General features: G+C 39.9%; 3 protein-coding genes and 1 long non-coding RNA gene across 11 annotated transcripts in view; 3 read left to right on the top strand and 1 right to left on the bottom strand.

Annotated features, from left to right (window-relative positions):
• The window catches only part of LOC134675839 (hemicentin-2), a 665,006-nt gene that overhangs the window by 71,860 nt on the left and 569,150 nt on the right, over positions 1–23,996 (top strand). The window lies entirely within an intron of this gene.
• Positions 1–23,996, bottom strand: part of LOC134675970 (uncharacterized) — a 142,956-nt gene that overhangs the window by 42,268 nt on the left and 76,692 nt on the right. The gene's annotated exons all lie outside the window — the stretch shown is intronic.
• LOC134675823 (uncharacterized) lies at positions 17,382–19,240 on the top strand. The gene is made up of 2 exons (XM_063534120.1): positions 17,382–18,234; positions 18,654–19,240. The coding sequence occupies exons 1-2, from the start codon at positions 17,931–17,933 to the stop codon at positions 18,953–18,955; spliced, it is 606 nt and encodes a 201-aa protein (XP_063390190.1). The 5' UTR covers positions 17,382–17,930; the 3' UTR covers positions 18,956–19,240.
• Positions 19,292–21,346, top strand: LOC134675822 (uncharacterized). Its single transcript, XM_063534119.1, has 2 exons — positions 19,292–20,723; positions 21,244–21,346. Exons 1-2 carry the CDS (start codon positions 19,539–19,541, stop codon positions 21,322–21,324), a joined length of 1,266 nt encoding a protein of 421 aa, XP_063390189.1. The 5' UTR covers positions 19,292–19,538; the 3' UTR covers positions 21,325–21,346.

The following is a 23,996-nucleotide window of genomic DNA, read 5'->3' as shown; positions in this document are numbered from 1 at the left end:
ATAAACCAAGCTTACATGTTAAAGTTATCCAATCAAGTCATTCAGGGCTCGAAATTAATTAACTGCAACTACAATCGATATAGTTGGAGGACTTGCAAGTTGACTTGCAGGTGCAATTTAGGATAGTGCTGGCGCGAGGACTTGCTGGAACCAACTGGACGGATTTAGTTAAGTTTTGGAACTTTGTGGACGGTAATAACGGATTTACGTGAAAAGACATTTGATGAGACGTTTGAAACAAATGAACAAATTGATTATCAAATGAACTGATTTTTAGATAATGTAATGGTGCAATATTTTATCAACTACATAGTACACATCTATGTAATTATACACATTGATGAATCAATTAACATGTAAGATGAAAAAGGTTGATTTTAAGTTCTTCACGAAAAACGATGGGATATATTATGTTAATTTTAAACAATAATAATATAATTATGTTCTCAATGTTTATAGATCTTTTAATTTAAACATACTTAAATTACTTAAGTGCAATTATTACGCCATTTTGGTTCCGTTTATTTTTAATAATATGAAAAATTCGTAAAAAATTGCAATATAAATAACATTCAATGAAATTCCTCCATAGTTCCTTGGCTTTGTTTCGTTTAGATAATATATACAGATTTTATTCGTATTCGTTATAATGATATACTCCGACATGAAGGGTTAAACAAAATAATACTGGAGGGCAGAATTGAAGAAAAAAGAGGAAGAGGAAGACCCAGAATATCATACATGACACAGATAAAAGAATGGTGCTGTAGCCACTCATATCAGGAAGTAAAAACGAAAGCCCAGAATAGGCTGGAATGGAAAATGCTACAGCGACAGAGGGCCAGGCCCTCTTAATGATGATGATGATCGTTATAATGGTTTTGTGACTAACAGATTTTAAGGTTACCTAGTTACAAAGAAAACAGGTGATATTTATCTAATACCACGTTGGTGGAAAAATATTTCCTATATCTCTTATTTTCCTCATAGAGTATGACTAAACGCTGAAAATATTCGTTATTAAAATTATTACTAAGAACGTAGGTAGATGCTGGACTGCAAAAATAGTTTGAAAACAAATGGACATTATGAGTTTACCAGAATATTGTTAGGTTTAAAAACAGCCCCTGCCATCTTAAATATTTTTATCGAGCACTTTTATTACGGTAACCTTTATTTTAAAAGTCCTTAAATAAGTGGATAAAAACCGGGCAAGTGCGAGTCGGACTCGCGCACGAAGGGTTCCGTACCATAAAGCAAAAAAAAACGGAAAAAAAATGCAAAAAGAAAACGGTCACCCATCCAAGTACTGACCACGCCCGACGTTGCTTAACTTTGGTCAAAAATCACGTTTACTGTATGGGAGCCCTACTTAAATCTTTATTTTATTCTGTTTTTAGTTTTTGTTGTTATAGCGGCAACAGAAATACATCATCTGTGAAAATTTCAACTGTCTACCTATCACGGTTCGTGAGATACAGCCTGGTGACAGACAGACGGACAGACGGACGGACGGACGGACGGACGGACGGACAGCGAAGTCTTAGTAATAGGTTCCCGTTTTACCCTTTGGGCACGGAACCCTAAAAAGCAGACCTACTGTTATTGTATCCGTTGTTGGAGAGCACGCGCGAACTACCCACAACTCGCGGAATTTGCCTAAAGTTTTAATAACGCTATGATATAGTGCGCTTATTATACTAACTCTGCATGTTCGCCAGAGTGAAACGAGTAGTTTCCTTAGCAGTTCCGGAACTTATAAGACATACAGGCCCTCGAATCGGCCTGTTAGTTCTAACTGAATTGAGACACAATAAATTTTTGCAACGACAAAGTGCGGTAATATCATCATTATAGTGTCAAATTTCTATGATATTATAATGTTTATAATGCCTCTCCCTATTCTGTCCTATTCTATTCGGTGCAAAGTTAGGTTAGACGGACTCTAGGCGCAATATTATTACAAAAGATTTATTTTTCCATCCAATATTGGTTTAGGTCTGAATAGCCAATATTATACAATTAGTTGATCTGTTTGCGTTTTATAAAAATAATGGCGGCTCTGTTTACAGCATCAACAACTTTGTTGGCGAACTAAATAAAGTGTCTAGCCCATTTTATTTACATTTCAATCTTTATTGTTATATCAATATTAGCATACAATAGGTACATGTAGTGTTAAATTTATTTTTCATCACACTTGCTCGTTAAAGGTGTTATTAAACGTATTTTGACGACCACTCTGGCCTAGTGGGTAGTGACCCTGCCTATGAAGCCGATGGTCCCGGGTTCGAATCCTGGTAAGGGCATTTATTTGTATGATGACATTAAGAGACCATATACATCTCTTAGTAATTGTAATACGTTAGATTGAATTGTTAGTTTTATTTTATAAAATTGTTGATGTTATTATTTTTGCTTTTATGTAAATTCAATGTTGACGTGTAAAAGTGCCCTTGTGGCCTATTTGCTGAATAAATGTTGATGTTTGATGTTTGTTTGATGTTTGATGATACAGATATTTGTTCCTGAGTCATGGTTGTTTTCTATGTATTTAAGTATTTATATATTATATATATCGTTGTCTGAGTACCCACAACACAAGCCTTCTTGAGCTTACCGTGGGGCTTAGTCAATTTGTGTAAAAAATGTCCTATAATATTTATTTATTTATTATTTATTTATTAAACGTAGGCGATGCGGTCCTAAATTTCGACCTAAGGCTGTCATGTACGTCTGAAATTAGGCAGAAGTTTTATTTAGGGAAAATAATTGGAAGTAATCATTTAAAATGTTTGAATATTGTAAGGATCAGTCTGTAAACAGCCGTGACACAATAATCCGGACGGTAATACATTAGGGCAATTATTGATAAAATCAGGGGTCGTTCGACAGTGACTGATTGTGTTTACGGCTGAAAACGATCTTTACAAGCCTCTTAGAATAATGGTTTCAATGCGTTGAAGTGCTTTATACATAGGAACGTCCTTCTAACTTACTGCCGTGTTCGAACTTCAAGATATTCACAAGAGACGACACGTTCTAGATCCATTCTAGATACTTTATAGTTTAGATATCAACTAGTTCTCTTTTGCAGCGCAATTCGGGCAACCAATGTCAATTTTACGTTAGATAGCGTAAGATATATATTAAATGTGACTTGGATCTCTAAGTCATATCCTGATGAAATCGTTTAAGGGTATCTCTAGAATCGCACAAATATAAAATTTGACAGGTTAGATCGTAAACATATCTTGGTGATATCTAATAGATGTCTATTTCACAATCCGAATCGGGCCCATAGTAACGTCCTTCTAGCCTAGTTGGTAGTGACCTTGCCTACGAAGCAGGAGGTCCCGGGTTCAAATCCTGGCAAGGTTTGCGGCCATTTGTTTGTGTGTTCATCACGAATATTTTTTCCTGAAATCCTGAGTTATGGATTTTATGTATGTATGTATTTAAGTATAATATATATTTATCTAGAGGTACCTTTAGGCTTTGCTTAGTGTGGAGCTAGGCTGATATATGTGTAAGCTTGTCCCCAAATATTTATATATTTAAATCCTGATTTTCACGTCAATTACTCAGAGATCATTTTATTTTAAAATTTAAAACTCATTTGAATCATCGCCATATGTTATGGGCAAAAATTAAACTATGAATTCTTCATGAAACTGAAACATGTTCAAATAATATTTAATCTTTACGTTACAAATAATATATTAAAAATGTATTGACTTCGAAATCGTAAAATATAGCTTTGTTTCAATAACGAAATAATTATTAATTTTAATAACAGATTAAAAATGGTTTCCAACTACGTTTCACTTTGAAAATCCAGATAAAAACTCAGCATTCAAACACGTAACCCACAAATTAAAAAAAGTTCGTCCTCAGCCTCACATAATGCGGCAAGAGGGCAAAAGCGCACAACTCAGAGAATAGAGAATTTAATTACAGAACCGTCACATTGTTACTTACTCGTTTTGTTCTGGATTGAGCATGAGCATGCGTTCCGATTTAAAGTGTCATTTCGCAACGTCGACGTATTCATTTGAAAAGGATGGAAGTTACATTGTCTCTTTTTAAAGCTTTAATTTAACTCCAGTGATGTTTGTTACGGCCCAATTCGAACAATGCTTGTAAGAAATCATAGCGGTACGTACCGCTGTGACTTCTTATTCGGCCCGATTCGAACTTCAAGATACCTACGTCAATTAATAGATCTAGAAACGATATGAATTAGATATATCAGTGACAAATGTGACGTTTCTTCAAACAAAAAAATCACTTTTGGCACTGACAAACGGTTATGCAGTAACTGATATTGGGGTTTTTCACTCGATATAGGCAGAACCCCTGTCTGAAATTGCGAAATTCGTGTATAGTTTTTTGGATATCTAGTTTGACACTGACATATCCCATCCATATCGTTTCGATATCTAATATTTGACGTATATTATTGTTCGAATACGGCTGTCTGTAATGTAGAGGCCTAACGGAGCCGATATGTCTCATCAATAAAGGCTGCTTTTAAATATGTAGATTTAAAAAAAAATGTTCGAATAGCAGATAAGCATTTATTGAATCGGGCCCTCTGCATGATGATCATGTTCAGGCCTAACTGATAATACTGATATCAGAATTATATTAGGTTCATACTATTTCGTTATCGTGCGTCTCACCCACGCCGATAATACAAGTACGAGCAAAATGCAAATAACGTCAGTTAGATATCAGTCTATCAGTGTCTGATATCAGTGGATATACCTTCGAATTGGCCTGTGCCCCTGTGGGTCACATAACCAAAGCTTTACCTTCACCGTTCCCAACACACACGTATAGTGACGTCATCACTTTCTGCCTGCCATTTTAATTACCTTAGTGACGTAAGCAGTTTTCCTGTTACGTAACACACAATAAATATTATGTTCGTTTTAACAATGAAAGGAATTTGCACCTTATATTGTTACCATAGAGATCAATATAAGATTGGCTGGACTATCAGGCCATTTCGAACGTACACTGAGATCAGAATGATATTTTGAATCATCTGATAGTTATCTTGTGTCTCGCCGCGCCAATACTTGTACGGACAAGTATGAGGGAAATGCACGACAGCTAAATAACATGATTCTGATATCATTCTGATCAGTAGTGTTATATTAAATTAAAATTAAATTAAATAGTCATTTAATTCAGGCAAAACCCATAAGGTGTTAGTAACAGGACGTAAATACTAATGTTACTAGAGTACAAATTTCATTAAAACCTACCATGGAAGACAATATATTACCTACTTAGAGCTAAGACAATACAATACCGGGTGAGCCGTACATACACAAACCTTTTTTTTTACCGACATTTAATTTAAAAAAATTGACTAGCATCACGTATGTAAATAATTAAAACATTAATAGAAATAATTCAAGTATGTCAGCAAAAATATACTTAATATTAATAAAAATACAATTGGTATAGGTACGTTCGAATTGGCCAGTATAATTATGAGTAAGGATTTCTGTTTTAATAAGTTATGAAATATCGGCATAATTTTTTTTATGAATAATTGCAATTTTATCTCATCAAGATAAATTTGCATAACAAAATATCCAGGGAGGAAAACAGGGCCTATGTTTGTATGGAAATGCGGGCGCCCACTATCCTCTTAACAGAGTGGATGATGGCACAACCGAAGCTCACAAACGCAGTCAAAGAGCATGTGTGTACTCGGCCTTTACTCGACCTATGGACAGAACGACAAAAAAAATACTTTCGGTGGAATAGGAAACCTGCACTAAAATAACGTCCAAGTCCAATTTTTTATATCGTTACCTCATATTTTTATATGACACTACTGTAAACAATGAGGTATAATTTTTAAAGGGCAGATACCGCATGTGTGTGTGTGTGTGTGGGGAGTAAAATGTGGCTTTCCATTGGAAAAAGGTCCTTATGCATAAGCATAATTAATCCTTCTCTGAGGCAAAGCCATAAATAAGCTTTTACAGTCTGCGGTAGTCGATTACCATTAGGCGTACTACGAGTATATGTATTATTGTTTACCACTGATGTTAAAGAACATAGCTACGAATATCTATTAAAATGCGAACGTTGAATAAACGTAACGAATGCTTAATATACCTTTAATTAAACATGCTTAAATATACTTAAGAAGTAAAAGTAAACGACAGGAAAGCATTATTTTTATCTAACAACTTACTGACCTGTAGGTAGGTATACTTCACAGTACCGGGCGTGTCTCACTCCGCGAATTCGTCGCTTTGCTACAAGTAGCTAAAAGTACATCCGTTCCTACCCCAATTTTGGGGAAAGCCATAAGCCGCGCTTGGCGCTGTCGCCACCTAGCGGCCATATCTGTGCTGATCGTAACAGACGTGTTTTGTTAGAGAGTGAGTCTTCTATACCTAGTACTATTATTTCTTCTGTGCAAGTACACCTTTTTCGGCTAGTTCAAAGTATCTTACGCGTATATTATATGTATGTTACTGTCAATGCCAATTGCGTTTGCCACGTTCACACAGCCTGGGGCACTCGAGGCCTTGCTCACTTTTTCTTAGTATATGACATATTTATCTTAGTGTATAACACATATTTATAAATAAATAAAAGGTCATTCAAATACAAACAAGTACAAAAATTTGTACACGTAGATAACGTACTTGGACTATTTTTTACAAGCAGTAATACCTATACATAGGATTCGTAGCATTCTGCCACTTTAATAGTTTTAACGAAAATCCGAGCCGCATGTGACGGTGAAACCGTTTTTCTTTTTTTCGTTTTTCCCACGTTTGCTTGATGATGTGTTTTCGTTAAAAGCAATAAATAATAATAAAGTTTGCTATTTTTGTTTGTGTGTGTGATTTTAAGGTTATTTTTAAATAATGAATCTATAGCAATGAATTAAAATAAAGCGAGGATTATAATAATAGAAGGTGGCCTAGAGGTGATAGCGACAGCCGCGAAAGAAATATAGGTTACCTACCTATTATAATATATCTCTTTCAGGTTACAAATTTAAGTGTGCGTGACAACTTAAAACTGCAAGTTAAACTATGATAATTATAAAAGACTTTGATTATCCTATATAACATTGATTTATTTGAGTTAATTGGATCGTAATTATGCTAGTTCTAGGAATTGATATTGAACTGCCATTATTAACTTCTAGGAAAATTAATTGCATTGATTTTGGCAAGAATTAGGTCAATGTTTTATTCAAATCGAATTACATTCATTATTAGTTAAAATATAACTACTATTATTAAAATTAAGTATAAAATAAAATAAATAAATAAAACTTACCCACTTACCTTAGGTCCCCCAGATCTGTCCCCTGCGGAGGAGGGGTGCCCATAAGGCTGGCTACATTCCCAAATGTAACTTAATGGTTTGTTAATTATATAAAATACTAGCGACCCGCCCCGGCTTCGCACGGGTTAGCATAATTATTAAACACTTAAACCTTCCTCAAGAATCAGTCTATCGATAGGTGAAAACCGCATGAAAATCCGTTCAGTGGTTTTGGAGTTTATCGCGAACAAACACACAAATAGACAGATGCGGCGGGGGGCTTTGTTTTTATAAGGTGTAGTGATATTAATTAATGATCCATTCAGATACTTTGTTATTTTATCTACACTCAATCGTTAATTAAAAATAATGTTCGAATTCAATTTCACAGTTTGAGGCGTCATCGGCGTCATCCTAATAAGATTAATAAATAATTAATAAAATTATTAAAAGTTTATTAAAGATAGAAAGAGAGTAATAGTCAAACTAATATACAGTGTAGAATTTCAGAAATCTGTAGCGTGCTATTTTCTATAGATAAAAGTTTATCGTAAAAAGAACATCATTATTTTCTCTTCATCTTTTTGCACGTACAATCTTTGAAACAAGTATCATTAAACTTGTGACGTTATTTAACTTAGAAAAGAGAAATAGGGGGTATCTAGGTTTGAGACTTTTATATTTTTCTACAAAATGTACAGTCACCTGCAGTAATATGTTACTCTTCGAAGGCCGTAAAAATATTTGAGGGCCCGATTCGGATTTTGAAATAGACATCTATTAGATATCTTTTAGACATCACCGAGATACGATAACGATATGTTTAAGATCTAACCTATCAAATTTGACATTTGCGCGATTCTGGAGATACTCTTGAACGATTTCCACAAGATATGACTTAGAGATCCAATTCACATCTAATAGATATCTTACTCTATCTAAGGTTGCCCGAATTGCGCTGCAAAAGAGAACTAGTTGATATGTAAACTATAACGTATCTAGAATGGATCTAGTACGTGTCGTCTCTTGTGGATATCTTGAAGTTCGAATACGGCAGTGACACGATCTTATTTGTAGAGCATTAGCAGTGTGTCACGTATTTTTGCGGCTTTCGAAGAGTAACATTTTATTGCAGGTGACTGTACCTATGAATAATATGTCGTCTTGGTTTTGACGTAGGCACCTACCTATTTGTTTAATTTAGTGTACAATGCCTCAGGGGCCTATTTTAGATTTAAGCTAGTTATTAATTTCGTTTAGTTGTACCACTGTATATATATTATATGTAAATAAATGATTTAAAAATTTAGTGTTAGTTTGCTATAAATATTTAAACTAATAAATACCACTTAACAATAGATCAGTCAATGAACTACCATAAAAAGCGTAATTTTACGTTCAAAAAGTCAGAATAAATTTTAATAAGACTAAGTTTTATTTAAATAACTATCACCTTCTCAAGTGTTTTACCGAAGCATACAAAAATGCTCAAATATTTAATTACACGATCAGGTCTACCGCGATATGACTTTATTGTTTTTCGCGGTAGACCCGTTCGTGTAATTAAATATGTGTGTACAAAACGCGAGAGTTTAAAGTGTTAAAAATGCTCAAGTCAGAAAAGCGATTTGGCGGAGATTATAAATATACGCAAATTGAGGCCAAATCATTTCACATAATTGAATCCCCAGAACCAATCCCTTGGATTACAGAATTACGTCACTTCAATAAAATGGAATTGCCTTTTAATTCCACCGAAATATAATCGACCAGAAGATCGTATAATATAAATATATGGAAATATAAATTTAATATATTTTCGCGGGTCAAATGCAATTTATGAAATGACTACCCAATTTTGCTTCCGAATTTACCTACGGGGGAGTGGTAGCAGAAACGACGAGTTAAATTACGTTGATTTAATATTGTGATGCGGTGAGTGGTTTTGAGTTGTTGGGTGTTTGGGTTAGCGTGTTTATTTTTAGGCACGATATGTATACGTGCCTAGATAAATTTAAATTTTGTAAATGTTGATCTTTTGTTGAGGTGATTATATTTTTGCTGTCTTCCGATACGTCACGGTTTCAAACGGTAGCTGCAAAAAGTTGAATTTAACGACATATTACCTACAGTAAATTTAGTAAAAAATATAAATAATCCAGTCGAATAAAATTAAATTAAAACGTGTCACTTGATTATATTAGTTTATATTAAAACTTTGTAAAAGCAGCACCATCAAAAACAGTAAAACATTATCATAACATAGCGGAAACGCGAATAAAAACCCCAGAAAATTTAAATATTTTAAAAATTGTTCGCATTCATAACCTCAACTCACGTAGCCACCAATCCTGAAATCTCACGCAGAAGAAACGGCCTGTTTGGTAACAACAACGTAGCTAACGTAACGTAGCCAAATCTAACGTAGGTATACTTACACTGATATCAGAATGACATCTAACTGATGTCACTCAGTTATCGTGCATTTCGTTCGTACTTATCCGTACAAGTATTAGCGCTGGACGCACTATAACTAAATCTTCTTCTTCAATTTAAGAGGTATCCTCTTGTCGGTGGAGTATTTTCCATTTCTCCCTCTCATAAGCCATAGCTTTGACCTCTTGATACGACACGACACCAGCTATTTCTTTTATTTGGTCTATATAGCTACGTCTTGGTCTGCCCCTGCCTCTCTTTCCTTCTATCTTGCCTTCTATGATGGTTTTAAAGAAGTTGTCGTGCCGTAACAAATGTCCAAACATTTTTCCCCGTCTGTTGTTGATGGTGTTCAATATCATCCTCTTCTCTTTCACTCTTCGTAATACCTCTTCGTTCGTTATCTTCTCCGTCCATTTTTATATATAACTAAATAGGTAACATAATTCAGATATCATTCTGATGTCAGTGTATGATCGAATTGGCCTGAAACATAAAACAGCGTTTTAATCGTTTCTGCCGACGCTATTTGTAACGTTATTGCTCATAATCCCGCGGGGCTATGTGTTATATTATACGCATTAAATGTACCGTTCGCAATATTACGTAATTTTTAGTAGCCCCGCCAAGTGTGGGGGTGCATTTTGATTTGCGTTAATGTTTATTTTTTTTTGGTTTTTAACACTTTCCTTAAAACCGTTCCTGGTGGAACATCAGTATGTGTTGCTTTCAAAATATTATGCGATCATATATTTAGCAACAAAATTCGTTTGGAAATCAGTCCTCATTACATATAATTAGGTTAGGATTAACTATAATCATAAAAGGGTAGGTATTTATTACGTCTAAAAGGCCTTCAGAAAGGACCTGGGTAGTTACGAAAAGTTCTTGACAGTTTTTTCATAGGCAGGTACGTTTGTATGTAGATGTAACGACTGTTGATGAAAAGTCTTTAAGGATGCCGAGACGACGAAGATATTTTTCTGGTTCATTTCAGACACTATAATATCAGAGGAAGAGTATATTTCCACGTGATTCTATCCGAGAAATATGTCCAATAGTAAACATTTGTTCAAACAGGATCCAACAAGTGTAAATATGGGAACCAACCACCAGAGCATCATTTATTAACACAAACCAAACAGCAAAGAAACATTTATAAGTACGTGTTGTTTTACGCGCAAATCACGAGTTTATTTGATTCTATATTATTATTATTATATGGAAGAAGTAAGCATTGCAAGAAAATTTGTAGGTATGTTTATACTTTTGCGATGAATGAAAACATTTCTCATTGGGTAAAGAACCTAAAAATTAATTTGTAAAATCGTAATGCGATGCTTTGTAATAACGCCTTGTTGCGACTAAATAAATACCTAAACGTTTAAGATTTCCACTAAAAATCTAAATGGAATCGTGTTCTATAAGGAAAAGTATTAAATCACGGTAAAGTAATGATAGCATCAAAGTGAACAAAATTTTGCAAATACCCTTTCAATGTATTTAGCAATTCGTAAGCCTCCAGAATCTTCCTATAGGTACCTAAATATAATATATTTCTCATTCATAAGTCAAATAAGACGGCGCCGATCGGCATTTATTATTGAAGTAATATTGAGTGGCGTTTTGTATGAGTTGGAAGCACAATAAATCTTGTGAAATACAATTTGAACTAAGTAAAGAATGGAAAGTGAATGAAAGGAACATGACGAGGAGAACAGAAAGTTAAGCTACGGAATGAACTGTCGTACACAGTATTTCCGGACCAATACGACCTTTAACTTTCATTTTAAAGGCTGGCAATGTACTTTTACCTTAGAGCTTTTTACTGGAGACGCCCTGGCCTGTCATTTTCTGTGCAAAACAATCTGCCGTTTTTGCGGGGGAGGGGCACGTCAAATGTATGGCTATTTGTACATGATTTGTACCTAACGTCAGTCCATACAAAAGTTTGCACAAATGTGCAAGGTTTTCAGCAGAGGGGTAAGCTCTTAAAAGCGACTCCAGGTATTATATGCTCTAAGACTTTTACACAAAACATTACAAAAATTCTCAAGTTATACTCGTAATATACGAGTACCGTCATAGGTTCATAAACGAATCACGGTACCCAATCTATCTTGACTATGGAACATATAAAGGACACAAATTGTATCAGCCCAAATAAAACAATAATACCAAACAGGGAAAATAGGGTAGCAGAGGATTTTCGTGGACAAATCAATATACTAGTAAATACATTAGTTGAGAGGCATGCACGCCTTAGAGACGTGACCTAATTTTCAAAAAACAAAACCATTTCGCTTTACAATCTTATCTCGGAGCTTTCACAAATGAAAATGAGTTTTAAATCTTATACAACACAGTTCAAGATGTCAGCAAAGATGTGCGCGGGAAAGGGAACAAGAAGAACAAAGCCAATACAGCTGAGCCAGCCAAACATAAACCTTTTAGCGTTGACATAAAAAGCATTTCAACGGGCCAGAATAAATTTGTACGCTTTTGCACTGAAAAATTTATCGTCACTTTAAAAGGAACTTTACTTCCTTTGTAATTAAGTGTTATTTAGTGTGTTAAGGATAGAGGCCTTTGGTTTCAATCATTGGAAATGTGACACTGCCATTTCTGGACACTTCCCAATCTTCGTCACTTTTCTTCTGACAATTATGTTAATCCTTTACGTTCACTTTCAAAAAATCACAAGTCTCTATCAATACATAACTTGATACGATGCTATTGGATTGTGACTTAGGTGAGTTTTATTCGTAAGGAAAAACGGTTTGGATAACGTTGGGGCGTTTGTTATGTTATGAGGATTCGTAGATTTGTGGTAAATGTTTTGCCGATATTGTTACGTAATGGGGCAAGTTTTATTCGGTCATTGCTCGTTTATTTTTGGCCGGAATTTTCGTAATTCAATAGAAAAAAGACGATAAATGTGCCTTACAAATATTAGTTACATTTATTCAATTTAATTCCTACTGCCTTGCATCGTAAAGACATGTACATGTTGGAATCTGGCGACGTGTCGCGACTGCAGAGGACAATAAAATTGATAGCCATGCAACTGATCTATGAGGTGCATGTGAAGTCCCCAATCCGCATTGGGCTAGCGTGGGGACTATAGCCCAAGCCCTCTCGCGCTCGAGAGGAGGCCTGTGCCCAGCAGTGGGACGTATATAGGCTGAGATGATGATGATGATGATGCAACTGATCTACGGTCGAGCGACGTGTCGTTGACTTTGTGTCGCTATATAATAAGTCGTGTCGCCCCGACGTGTTGTTTCTAGTTGCGACACGGTCACCGGATTCAAATTTGTATTATCTATATAGTTTTAATAAGACGATCGCGTCTCGGTGATTGGCGCGCATCTCACGCACGACTTTCACTTTACTATTGCTTTATTAATTTATTATAATAATCGTTTGTCCCTTTCCATCATACCAATACGTCGGAAAGGGACAAATGATTATTATCGGCTTGTTAACTTTAGTAAACGTTTATGAATAAGGGGGTTAAACTTTATTGCACAAATATATACAAATTTATTTAATTTATTTTATTTGTATTTATTTCAGCACGAGCGATCTTCAAGATCGTATCAAAATAAAATCAAAACTGTAACTAGTTGTATTTGAACCGGGTTCCTAAAATTTAATATCAAATCTGCCTATTGCATTCTTGTAAACGCTAGGTATAAATAAAGACGTGCTAACAGGCATTGTTAACAATAAACCTCGTGCGTGTCAAATAGGGGCCGTAATAATGACGTCAGCTATAAAAAACGAAACTATCGAATAAGGTGCACATCCTATAATTCACGGGCGGGATAAGTCCCGGGGTGACCCCGCGATAAAGAGATTAGGACACAGTCCAATACACACAGATGTTGCAGGAAAGTTAGAATGGTTGACTTGTGGAAAATGCTTTAAAAGCTATATAAGTGCTGCTTTTATACTTTTTGTGTTGTGGTAGAAAGTTTGGAAACATAGCAAATAAATGTACCGTGATATTTTTGACGTGATAACGTCTTATAAATCGATGAACACCGGAGCATGCACAAAAAAGTGTCACGTTATGGACAGATTTCCATGGTAACGTTGTGGACAGATCTCCATGGTAACGTTACGTAACGTAATGGTAATTTCTTCTTATTATCGTCCGTAAACCGACTTTAGTATAGCTACCAAGTGGATACCCCAAAAGAAGCGCGGAAGTGGCAGGCCCAGACGGAGATGGCGGGATGACTTAGACGCCTTCATCAGTAGCTGGCCGGAGAAGGCACTACAGCGGGAGTTGTGGAAATCAAAGGGAGAGGCCTTTGCCCAGCGGTGGGACACTATAACAGGCTAATTAAAAAAACCGACTTTACAGACAACCATATTTTTTTTAATTGTTAGTAATTAAACGATTTACTAAAAGCATTTATTATAATACTTATAGGCTACTTTATTAAAAGTCTAATTAGCAACTCATTCACAAACATTCAAAATAATTTTTCTATGGCTTTGTAAGAGAGACGTATCCCATGACGTCACAATATAGTGTGATAAATTCATCTTTTTCCTAATATGACTTTTAATCGTTCAAATCTCCAATAATTGGATGTGCCAAAACATGTTATATTTTACTCGTATATTTTCCGTGTAGTTACTTACCTGTTTTCGACTGCTTTGAAACAACTTTTTTTTGCAAGTGACCATTACAGGTCGATTTAAATCAGAGTTTAACAAGGCGGACTTAAATACAAATGTCTTGTCCTTGTCCTTCTTGACACACTATGGTTTCACGCGTCACAGACTTAACAATGTCAACGCAGCAACAATTATTCTCCCCTACGTGTATCCTCTCCTCCCCTACGTGTAGGTCGACTGCGATTCGAGTTGTATAAAGAGATTAGCATAGCTCAGTGAGCGCAGATGTTATATTGCAATGAAAAGTGCAGAAGTGTAGGGCGTTTTAATATTTGTAGAATAAAGATGGAAAATATTTAAATGGATTTCATATTTAAAAATTAAAAAAAACCTTAGACTTAAAATCACAAACTAAAATTAAGCTTAAAGTAAAACTTCCAGATTTTGTATTTATAATAACCTCCTTGAAAGAAATAATGGGAACTCGTTTCGTCGTCAGTGACTAGTTTATCGCTACAAAACGGAAAATACGTGTTTTCGGCTCCGCTCATAGCGCGTAGCTCACTCTTTGTGGACTACGTTCAGTAGGTGGCGACGTGTCCAAATAAATCATCCCCACTATCCTCAGATAACAGGATAGGGGAAGCTGTTCGGACATTGGGACTGAGGGAATAGGGATTTAGAGTCGATGCAATTATGAAACATATAGAAAAGAGATGGGTGGTAAAAACAATAGGTGTTCTTGAAAAATTAATTGTAATAGGGGGTCCATGGGGTCCCAGCGCGCACAAGTTGTTCGCAGAAATCGTGAAGCGTCTGGTTGACGTAACTGGTGACCGAAGAGCTGACGGCTACCTCGCACAACGTATCAGCATTGCGATACAGTGAGAAAATGCCGCCAGCATCCTTGGTACAATGCCTCAGGGGCCTCTGGAGGTCGCGGGTTCAAACCCCGGCTCGTAACAAACCAATGAGTTTTTCGGAACATGTTCGAAATATCACTTGATATTTGTCAGTCACTTTTCGGTGAAGGAGAACATCGTGAGGAAACCAGACTAACCCCAATAAAGCCTAATTTCCCCTTTGGATTGGAAGGTCAGATTGCAGTTGCTTTCGTAAAAACTAGCGCCGCCGACGCCAATTTCAGGGATTAGTTGCTATACGGACCTCAGGCTCCCATGAGCCGTGGCAAAATGCCGGGGCAACGCGAGGAAGATGATAATATTGATGATAGTTAGAAAATAGATGGGTAATAAACAATAGGCGTTCTTGAAAAATATAATTATAATAGAACACTGTGCAATCATTTGTGGGCTGTAGGCGGAGACGTGTCGAAATGAATCATCCTGATAACGACTCGATAGGGGAGGCTCGGCTTCGGATGCTGAGAGAATAGGAATAATGGAATTTCTACAACGGGTCAATATACCTAATTATAAAATATAATAATATAGAAAAGAAAAAAGCATAAACACAAAACAATTTCATTCAATTCGAAAATTTACTTCAATCAGTCCACGCTAAGTCGTCCGCGTTAAGTTTTTTTTTTACAATGGAGGCAAACAAGCAGATGAATCGCTTGATGGTAAGCAATTACCGGTTGCGCATGGATTGGATACCACCAGAGGGGTTGCAAGTGCGTTGCCGAACTCTAAGAGGGAAGTACCTGCACTCTATTCTTGAACGTTTGAAAGTCAGAAAACGCAAAGTAGGGTCATACAGTCTTGGTCAAATGGTCACTGCTAAAAGTGTTAAGTCGGTGCAAACTTAGCGTGGTCGGACTTTACTTATGTTATGTTATCACTACACCTTATAAAAGTCCCCCGCCGCGTCTCTGTTTGTATGTTTGTTCGCGATAAACTCAAAAACTATTGAACGGATTTTTATGCGGTTTTTACCTAGTTATCAATAGAGTGATGTTTGAGGAAGGTATAGGTGAATAATTTGTCAACCCGTGCGAAGCCGGAACGCTAGAAGGTAATAAGAATTAATTATCCAAAACGATTCGTATCCACGTTTAACTGGTCTCCTCGAGACTACAACACTATAGGGGATCGAATAGCACCCCGAGCCATTAGTGGGCTAAACAAGGGTTCATTTAATAAAGATAAAGAAAAGATGGCGGCGATAGAGTGGCTTTTATCGCTCCTTGCTTTCCTTGCTTGCGAGAATTGAAGCTGGGAAAAGTGCTGAGTATGCTGTGCTGTAGAGATTTATGTTTCGATACTGTTATTAGGGTTCCGTACCCGAAGGGTAAAAACGGGACCCTATTACATCTATTTTTCCGTAGTAGAAAAATTTGTATGGCAACTTTCAAAATAGTTCACATGGCGTCTATGCGGGAAAGTCGTCTAAAGGTGGCCACTGACGAGCCTTCCAACAGTCCAAATAGCGTGGCTGTAATCCAAAATCGGTCCGTGAATGTCAAAAACGTACAATGCTTAATGTTTACGCCAAGTGCAAGCACCTTTCACATGTGCCGTGTGCAATAATCGTAGGCCAATTTCCTAGAGGCTCAAGCGTAACTTAAATGGTATGTCACTACATTCATTATGGTAAAACTTCATATCGATGGATTCTATTTCCGGACGAGGACGATTCGGAGCGTTGTAGCGAACGCACGTAGGTTGCATTCCTGCCGGGTTTGAAGCTAGACTTGGCCGCAGCCATTGACCACGCCGCGTGTGTTTTCAGTATAGTTATTTTCTAAGAATAGTAGTTGTCGTGTCACGATTGTCACGCATCAGGCGTCAGTGTACGAACGAATAAGTGTAGATTAACGTAAAATATACGTGCATATGAAACATTGAGTTTCTTTTCATCGCCACACCTACCCGAACCACCCAGGCCGGAACGGCCAGGGTCCTCAGCGGCATCACAGCAGGCTTTGGAAGGCCTAGCTCCTACCGGACCACGCGAGGCGTCACACCGGAGCGGTGGAGGCGCTCCTCATCAGCAACGAGCACCAAAGGAAAGAGAAGTATAGGAACGCGACCACGGGAGTCCGGGCTAACCGCCTTGTGACGTAGACATTTTTGGTGTTCCCATCAGAGGGGAGGAATTACAGCACGATATTATTGAAAGCCATCGTCATCAACGCGAGCACCGCAGCGGTACATCGCATTGGTAGCGTAATCATCGCTTCAAGTACTCATCGTGTCAGCATTATTCATTTTTGCCGTTAAATTCAGTGGAAACGGAGCCCGGTGCGGTTGGGCATAGTGCGAAAAAATCAAATCAAATCGTAATAAAAGGGAAGGCGTCGGCCGCCATTTTCTTGCGTAGGCAACGGACGGGGACCGTACAGTGCGGAGTGCGGCCATCTTTAGCATAAGGACATTTCCGGTTCGCGGCAAACGTCAGTTTGGGACATTTAGGTTAGAATTATCTGTCAACGTCAAGTGTCGCCAATAGATTAATTAGGTTATCGTCAATATAAAATCCAACTTTAAGGTAAAGCCAAAGCCACCTAACTTGTAAACTGTTAGTCGAATAGTGTCACAAATTAGTGTCTTTCATTAATCGTAAAGTAAATTCACGTCATGTCGTTAAAGTCAATCAAGGTGCAGCTGCGCACCAAGTACCAAATGTTGACCGACTATGCTGGCACGGTCACATCACGACCTGACAGCATGGCCGCGTCGGTGGCGAAGCGGCACTTTGATCTTATTTATACTGAGTACGTCAAGGCCCACGAGTCACTGCTGGCCTACGAAGGTGAGCTCGAGGAGGAGGAACGACTTCAATACCAGGAGTGCTTCAGCGAGGTTAACCGGCTGCTGATCCAGCTAGACGAGGCGTCGGCTGGAGAGGCTGGCCAGTCACACACACCCCGTGGACAGGCAGGTAAAGTCAAATTGCCCTCTGTGCAGCTGCCCACCTTCAGTGGCAACCTGCCAGAGTGGCTCTCCTTCTATGATCTCTTTATGTCGTTAGTCAATAGTAGGGACATCTCCGACGCGGAGAAACATTACTATCTTCGGTCGTCGTTGCAAGGGGAGGCGCTGTCCATTATACAGCACCTTCCGATGGACGGACCCAACTACGCGGTAGCTTTACAGTTATTGCGGCCCCGGTATCAGAATAACAGGCTGCTGTTGGATACATTCATTAGCCGAATCATGAACCTGCCTTCAGTGGCGCACTGGAGTGCAGGGTCACGCTCAGCTTTCTATGACCCGCTCCGGGAGTCAGTCCAGGCGCTTGAGAAGCTCAAGCAGCCAATCACGGAGTGGTCATACTTATTGGTTTTTATAATTTTGCAGAAACTACCGAACAGAATCAAGACCTTATACGAGGAGAGGTACGGTGGCAATCCGGAGGTGTTGCCCACTCTCACGCAGCTACTGGCGCTGTTGGAGGAGCAGTGCCGGGTTCAGCAAGCGGTCTCGCCAGCAGCGGTGGAGCAACCAACTGCGCAGCGTGGTTCCGCACCTGCACGAGGAAGAGCGGGGCCGTCGGGTCAAGCTACCAGGAAACCGGGACCGCCAGCGAGGGTCTTCGCCATCGAACAAGAGACCAATCAGGTGAATTCACCCCCTGTTCTTTGCTCATACTGCTCGAGTGACCAGCACAGCTTGTACAAATGCCCGAAGTTCCTTAACCTGGCGATTTCGGAGCGGAAGACCTGGGCTAGGAAGTCAGGCGCATGCTTCAGATGCCTGCGCAGTCACTATGCACGCGAGTGCATGCAGCGCAACTGGTGCGCACAGTGTGAGTCGTCCGCACACAACTCACTGCTGTGCGATGGTGGTGCAGCGGGGAGAGCCCCACCCATGGCAGTTGAAGCAGCTGTCCATCGGGTAAGGGTCATGCCGCTTGCCACGCCAAGCACGTCGAGAGCAGTCACGCTGCCGGAGCGGTGGCCGTCTCCCCAGCGACGGACTACATCTCCGCCGAGGGCTGCGAAGCCGCAGTCTCCCAAGCCGTCAGTACCAGACCAACCCCAAAGGAGGGAGACAGGGTCACCTCATAGTGCGCTTCAGCCGGCTCAGCTGATTCCCACCGGTCATATACCGAGGGCTAAGGTAGGCGCGCGTGTTCAAGCGGCGCAGCAGTCATTTCACTCATTGCGCTTCGGGACTCGGAGCAGTCCTGAGCCTGAACAATGAGATCAGGCCACTGTTGGTGCACCGGAGGAAAGACTACGAATGGCGCCAATTCGTGTCTCTCCTACAGCTGTGATCATGGTCAGATCAGGCAATGGGTCTTATGTTAAAGCTAGGGCTTTGCTTGACTCGGGAGCGGGGTGCTCCGTAGTGAAGAAATCATTTGTAGAAAGATTCAAAGTACACCAACAGTTTACTGGGAATAATATTTTTGGAGTAGGTGACATAAAGGTAAATGTGCCAGGCACGATTGCTAAGCTTGTATTCAAACCACGCGGGAAAACAGTGCCTATCATCAGTGTAGTAGCTACAGTCATGTACAGGGTTACGGGAAACATACCTTATTATGATACTGAGATCAGGACTCATTTGGATTCATCAAAACTTGAATTAGCTGACCCTGCCTTGGATAAATCGCAGGATGTGGACATCATTCTAGGAACGGATGTGCTCAATTATATATACACTGGTTCAAAGATACTCACTAACATTCCAGGTGTTGAGGCGTACGGCACCTGCTTCGGTCACGTGCTGATGGGGGCAACTTGGAATTACCCATCATCATTAACAACACCGACCGCCGGGACATCAGTAGAGGACTACGGCATCCATGCTACTCGGCTCGAGGACGTCCTAGAAAGGTTTTGGAGAGTGGAGCAGCCCCCCGAGGAGCGGCCGCAACACCCAGAACACCTCGAATGTGAAAGGTTGTATACCTCCACTACTCAACGTTTAGATAATGGCCAATTCATGGTGCGGTTGCCGCTGCGGGCAGACCGACCCAAGCTGGGCGAGTCTAGGGCTCTAGCCATGCGTAGACTGATTTCGTTGGAGGCCAGGCTGGCCAAAAATCCAGTATTTGCTGAAAAATATAAGGAATTCATGAGGGACTATGAGGCACTTGGTCATATGTCCAAATCAGACTTTAATTTCGAGAGCGAACACTATGTAATACCCCACCACGGAATTTTCAAAAAGGGATCCGAAAAGATCCGCGTCGTATATAACGCTGCAGCTAACTCAAGCACCGGAGTATCGCTCAATCAATGCCTTCACTCAGGCAAACCGCTTCAAAATGATATCACTCAAATATTGTTAAATTTCAGACGTCATCAAGTTGTCTTCACGACCGACATCAGAATGATGTTCCGGCAAACGTGGATACACCCCAGCGATAGGCGCTATCAGCTGATTCTGTGGCGCGAGGATCCGTCGCAGGATGTACAGGTATATGAGTTAAATACCAATACATACGGACTACGCTCCAGTCCTTTCATCGCGATAAGGACCTTACTTCGATTAGCTGATGACTGGGAAGCCCAGCATCCAGACTCACCGGCTGCTCATATCATGCGCAGAGATGTATATGTTGACGACATCCTCACTGGGGCTGATTCACTCACCGAGGCCCAAGAACTCAAATCAGAACTCATAGAACTCATGCGGAGCGCTGGATATGAGTTACGCAAATGGTCGTCTAACCGCAGAGAATTATTACAGGATCTTCCGCAGGAGCATTGTGAGATGCCTCGTCAGTTTGACACTGACGACAAGAGTTTCATAAAGGTATTAGGGATACAGTGGAACCCCATGTCAGATTCCATGTCGTATCAACTCAACATACCGTTGGGCCAACCAACGACGAAACGTAGCATATTGAGTACCATAGCTAGACTGTATGACCCGTGTGGCTATTGCGCACCAATCATATTTAGATTCAAACTGTTTTTACAATCACTGTTCACAGATGGATTACAGTGGGATGAGCCACTGTCCCATACTCAAGACCTTCAATGGAATGAACTCATTCAAGATCTACATCACTTGAGTCAGCTACAGATTCCGCGGTGCGTCACTCTGCCCGGTGCGGTGTCACACTCCCTCCACGGCTTTGGAGATGCGTCGGAGCTCGGCTACGGAGCCTGCGTGTACCTCCGGACTGAGGACGCGTCAGGGAATGTACTAGTACGGTTAGTGATAGCTAAGACTCGCGTAGCGTCAAGGAGAGTCAAACAAACCATTCCGAAGAGCGAGTTAAATGCAGCTCACCTGGTTTATAAGTTATTAAACCACGTCGCAGCGGCATACGAGGAATCAGTTCAGATTGACAGCATAAATGCTTGGTCAGATTCCAGAATTGTGCTATGTTGGTTGAACACAAAGCCTCATGTGCTACAGACTTTTGAAGGTAACCGTGTTCAAGATATTCAACAGTCAACCCGACCTATGACATGGAGGTATGTCAGATCGGAGTCGAACCCTGCCGATGTCGCATCGCGGGGGGCTACGGCGAAGGACCTCATCGGGTTTCATCTTTGGTGGAACCCAGAATGGTTAATGACGAATGAGTCACAGTGGCCGACGATGCCGGTCACCATGTCACCAGATTTACCCGGATTCAAACAGTTACATCACATTACGCCGGCCGAGAAGTCATGGGAGGAGTTTCTGTTATCACGAGTCAGTTCGTTCAACAAGCTTATCAATGTGACGTCATACGTATTGCGATTTTGTAAGAACGTTCGTTTGCCGAAAGCGCAACGGAACGTTCGCCCTACGCTAACGATCGACGAAAATCGTGAGGCAATGAACCACTGGATTAAGTACGTTCAACTGGATGCTTACAGAGATGAAATCGTGTTATTGAAAGGAGGCAAGATTGTTTGCAAGTCACTTCAAAAACTCAGCGTTTTCGTAGATGAGAATCACTTCATTCGCGTCGGAGGTCGACTGCGGCATTCATGCTTACGTTACGATGCTAAGCACCCATACCTTCTACCTAAAGACCATAAATGGACTCAAATGTTGATGCAGCATTATCACCGTACCTATTGTCACGCTTCAACGAGCGCACTCATCAATATACTCCGACAACGTTACTGGATCCCGTCGGCGCGACGTGTGGTATCCCGCGTAATCAATAGCTGTATGTCGTGTTTCAGATTCAACGCTTCAACGCAGGCCCCGTTTATGGCAGATTTGCCAGCGGACCGAGTCACGGCGGCTCGTGCCTTTTCAGGAGTAGCAACCGATTTTGCCGGTCCCTACTGGGTCAAAAGTAGTCACCTCAGAAATGCTAAATCACTCAAAGCTTATCTGTGTGTTTTCGTATGTTTAGGAACGAAAGCCGTACATCTTGAACTCGTCTCGTCGCTGAGCACCGAGGCCTTCATTGCGGCGTTCACACGGTTTGTCAGTCGACGAGGGCTGCCCGCCTTAGTCAGGAGCGATCAAGGTACAAATTTCAAAGGTGCTAGCTCATACCTCAAGGAGGTTAGTCAGTTCTTACTTGACAACGAAATTGTCCTCCAGGAGGAATTTCGTCGCCAAGGTGTCCGCTGGGAGTTCAATCCTCCTGGTGCCCCTCACATGTCAGGCTTGGTAGAAGCCGCAGTCAAGAGTAGTAAGAACCTACTCAAGCGTGAGTTAGGGGACCGCATACTGACCTTCGAGGGTCTTTCAACCGTATTTACCAAAGTAGAATCGGTGCTTAACTCACGGCCTCTGGTTCCTTTATCCGAGGACCCATGTGACTTGGAAGTACTCACTCCGGGCCACTTTCTTATAGGGCAACCATTGCTATCGGTACCTGAGTACCCGTGGAAAGACACTAATGTAGCATGTTTATCACATTTCCAGTCTTTACAAAAGATTTCACAAAACTTTTGGGCTAAATGGCATATTACTTACCTTAATAATTTGCAAACCAGACTCAAATGGTACAATCATGTTCCTAACATGGCTTTAAATGATTTAGTATTAATCAAGGATGAAACTGCACCCCCTCTCCACTGGCGTAGAGGTAGAGTGATTCAATTATTTAAAGGTGCAGATGATATTGTACGATCAGTTAAATTAAAAACTCAGGGCGGCGACTTAATCCGGCCCGTTGTCAAATTGTGTAAATTACCAGTAGAGTGTACTTAACTGTATTAATTTATAAGTTATGTTTTGGTATTGTCACATGTTAACAACTTATGGTACCTACTGTTTAAATTGAATTTATTTATATCAAGATGACTCACTGATTTCTAATTGCAACTGTACTAGGTACTGTTTCTTTATAAGTATTTAGTTGGTTACTTGTTCTTTCATGTCACCACTTTGCTGTGGTCAATGTTTGATAGTGCTGTAAGTTAGACTAGCTAATCCATTGTGCTTCAAGGTATCAGCTCAACTCTGGCCTCCCCCCCGCAGGAATGTTTACGCCAAGTGCAAGCACCTTTCACATGTGCCGTGTGCAATAATCGTAGGCCAATTTCCTAGAGGCTCAAGCGTAACTTAAATGGTATGTCACTACATTCATTATGGTAAAACTTCATATCGATGGATTCTATTTCCGGACGAGGACGATTCGGAGCGTTGTAGCGAACGCACGTAGGTTGCATTCCTGCCGGGTTTGAAGCTAGACTTGGCCGCAGCCATTGACCACGCCGCGTGTGTTTTCAGTATAGTTATTTTCTAAGAATAGTAGTTGTCGTGTCACGATTGTCACGCATC

This window comes from Cydia fagiglandana, chromosome 23 (assembly GCF_963556715.1).
Source record: "Cydia fagiglandana chromosome 23, ilCydFagi1.1, whole genome shotgun sequence".
Lineage (NCBI taxonomy): Eukaryota > Metazoa > Arthropoda > Insecta > Lepidoptera > Tortricidae > Cydia > Cydia fagiglandana.
This window is presented reverse-complemented; position numbering and strand designations above follow the sequence as displayed.

Bases quoted from the DNA above. Each gene is read 5' to 3' on its own strand.
- LOC134675822 (XM_063534119.1), top strand. From the start codon at position 19,539: ATGGCGCCAATTCGTGTCTCTCCTACAGCTGTGATCATGGTCAGATCA. The intron at 20,724-21,243 runs GTATATGAGTTA...CACTGTTCACAG, and splicing joins ATCCGTCGCAGGATGTACAG to ATGGATTACAGTGGGATGAG.
- LOC134675823 (XM_063534120.1), top strand. From the start codon at position 17,931: ATGTCGTTAAAGTCAATCAAGGTGCAGCTGCGCACCAAGTACCAAATG. The intron at 18,235-18,653 runs GTAAAGTCAAAT...ATAATTTTGCAG, and splicing joins CACACCCCGTGGACAGGCAG to AAACTACCGAACAGAATCAA.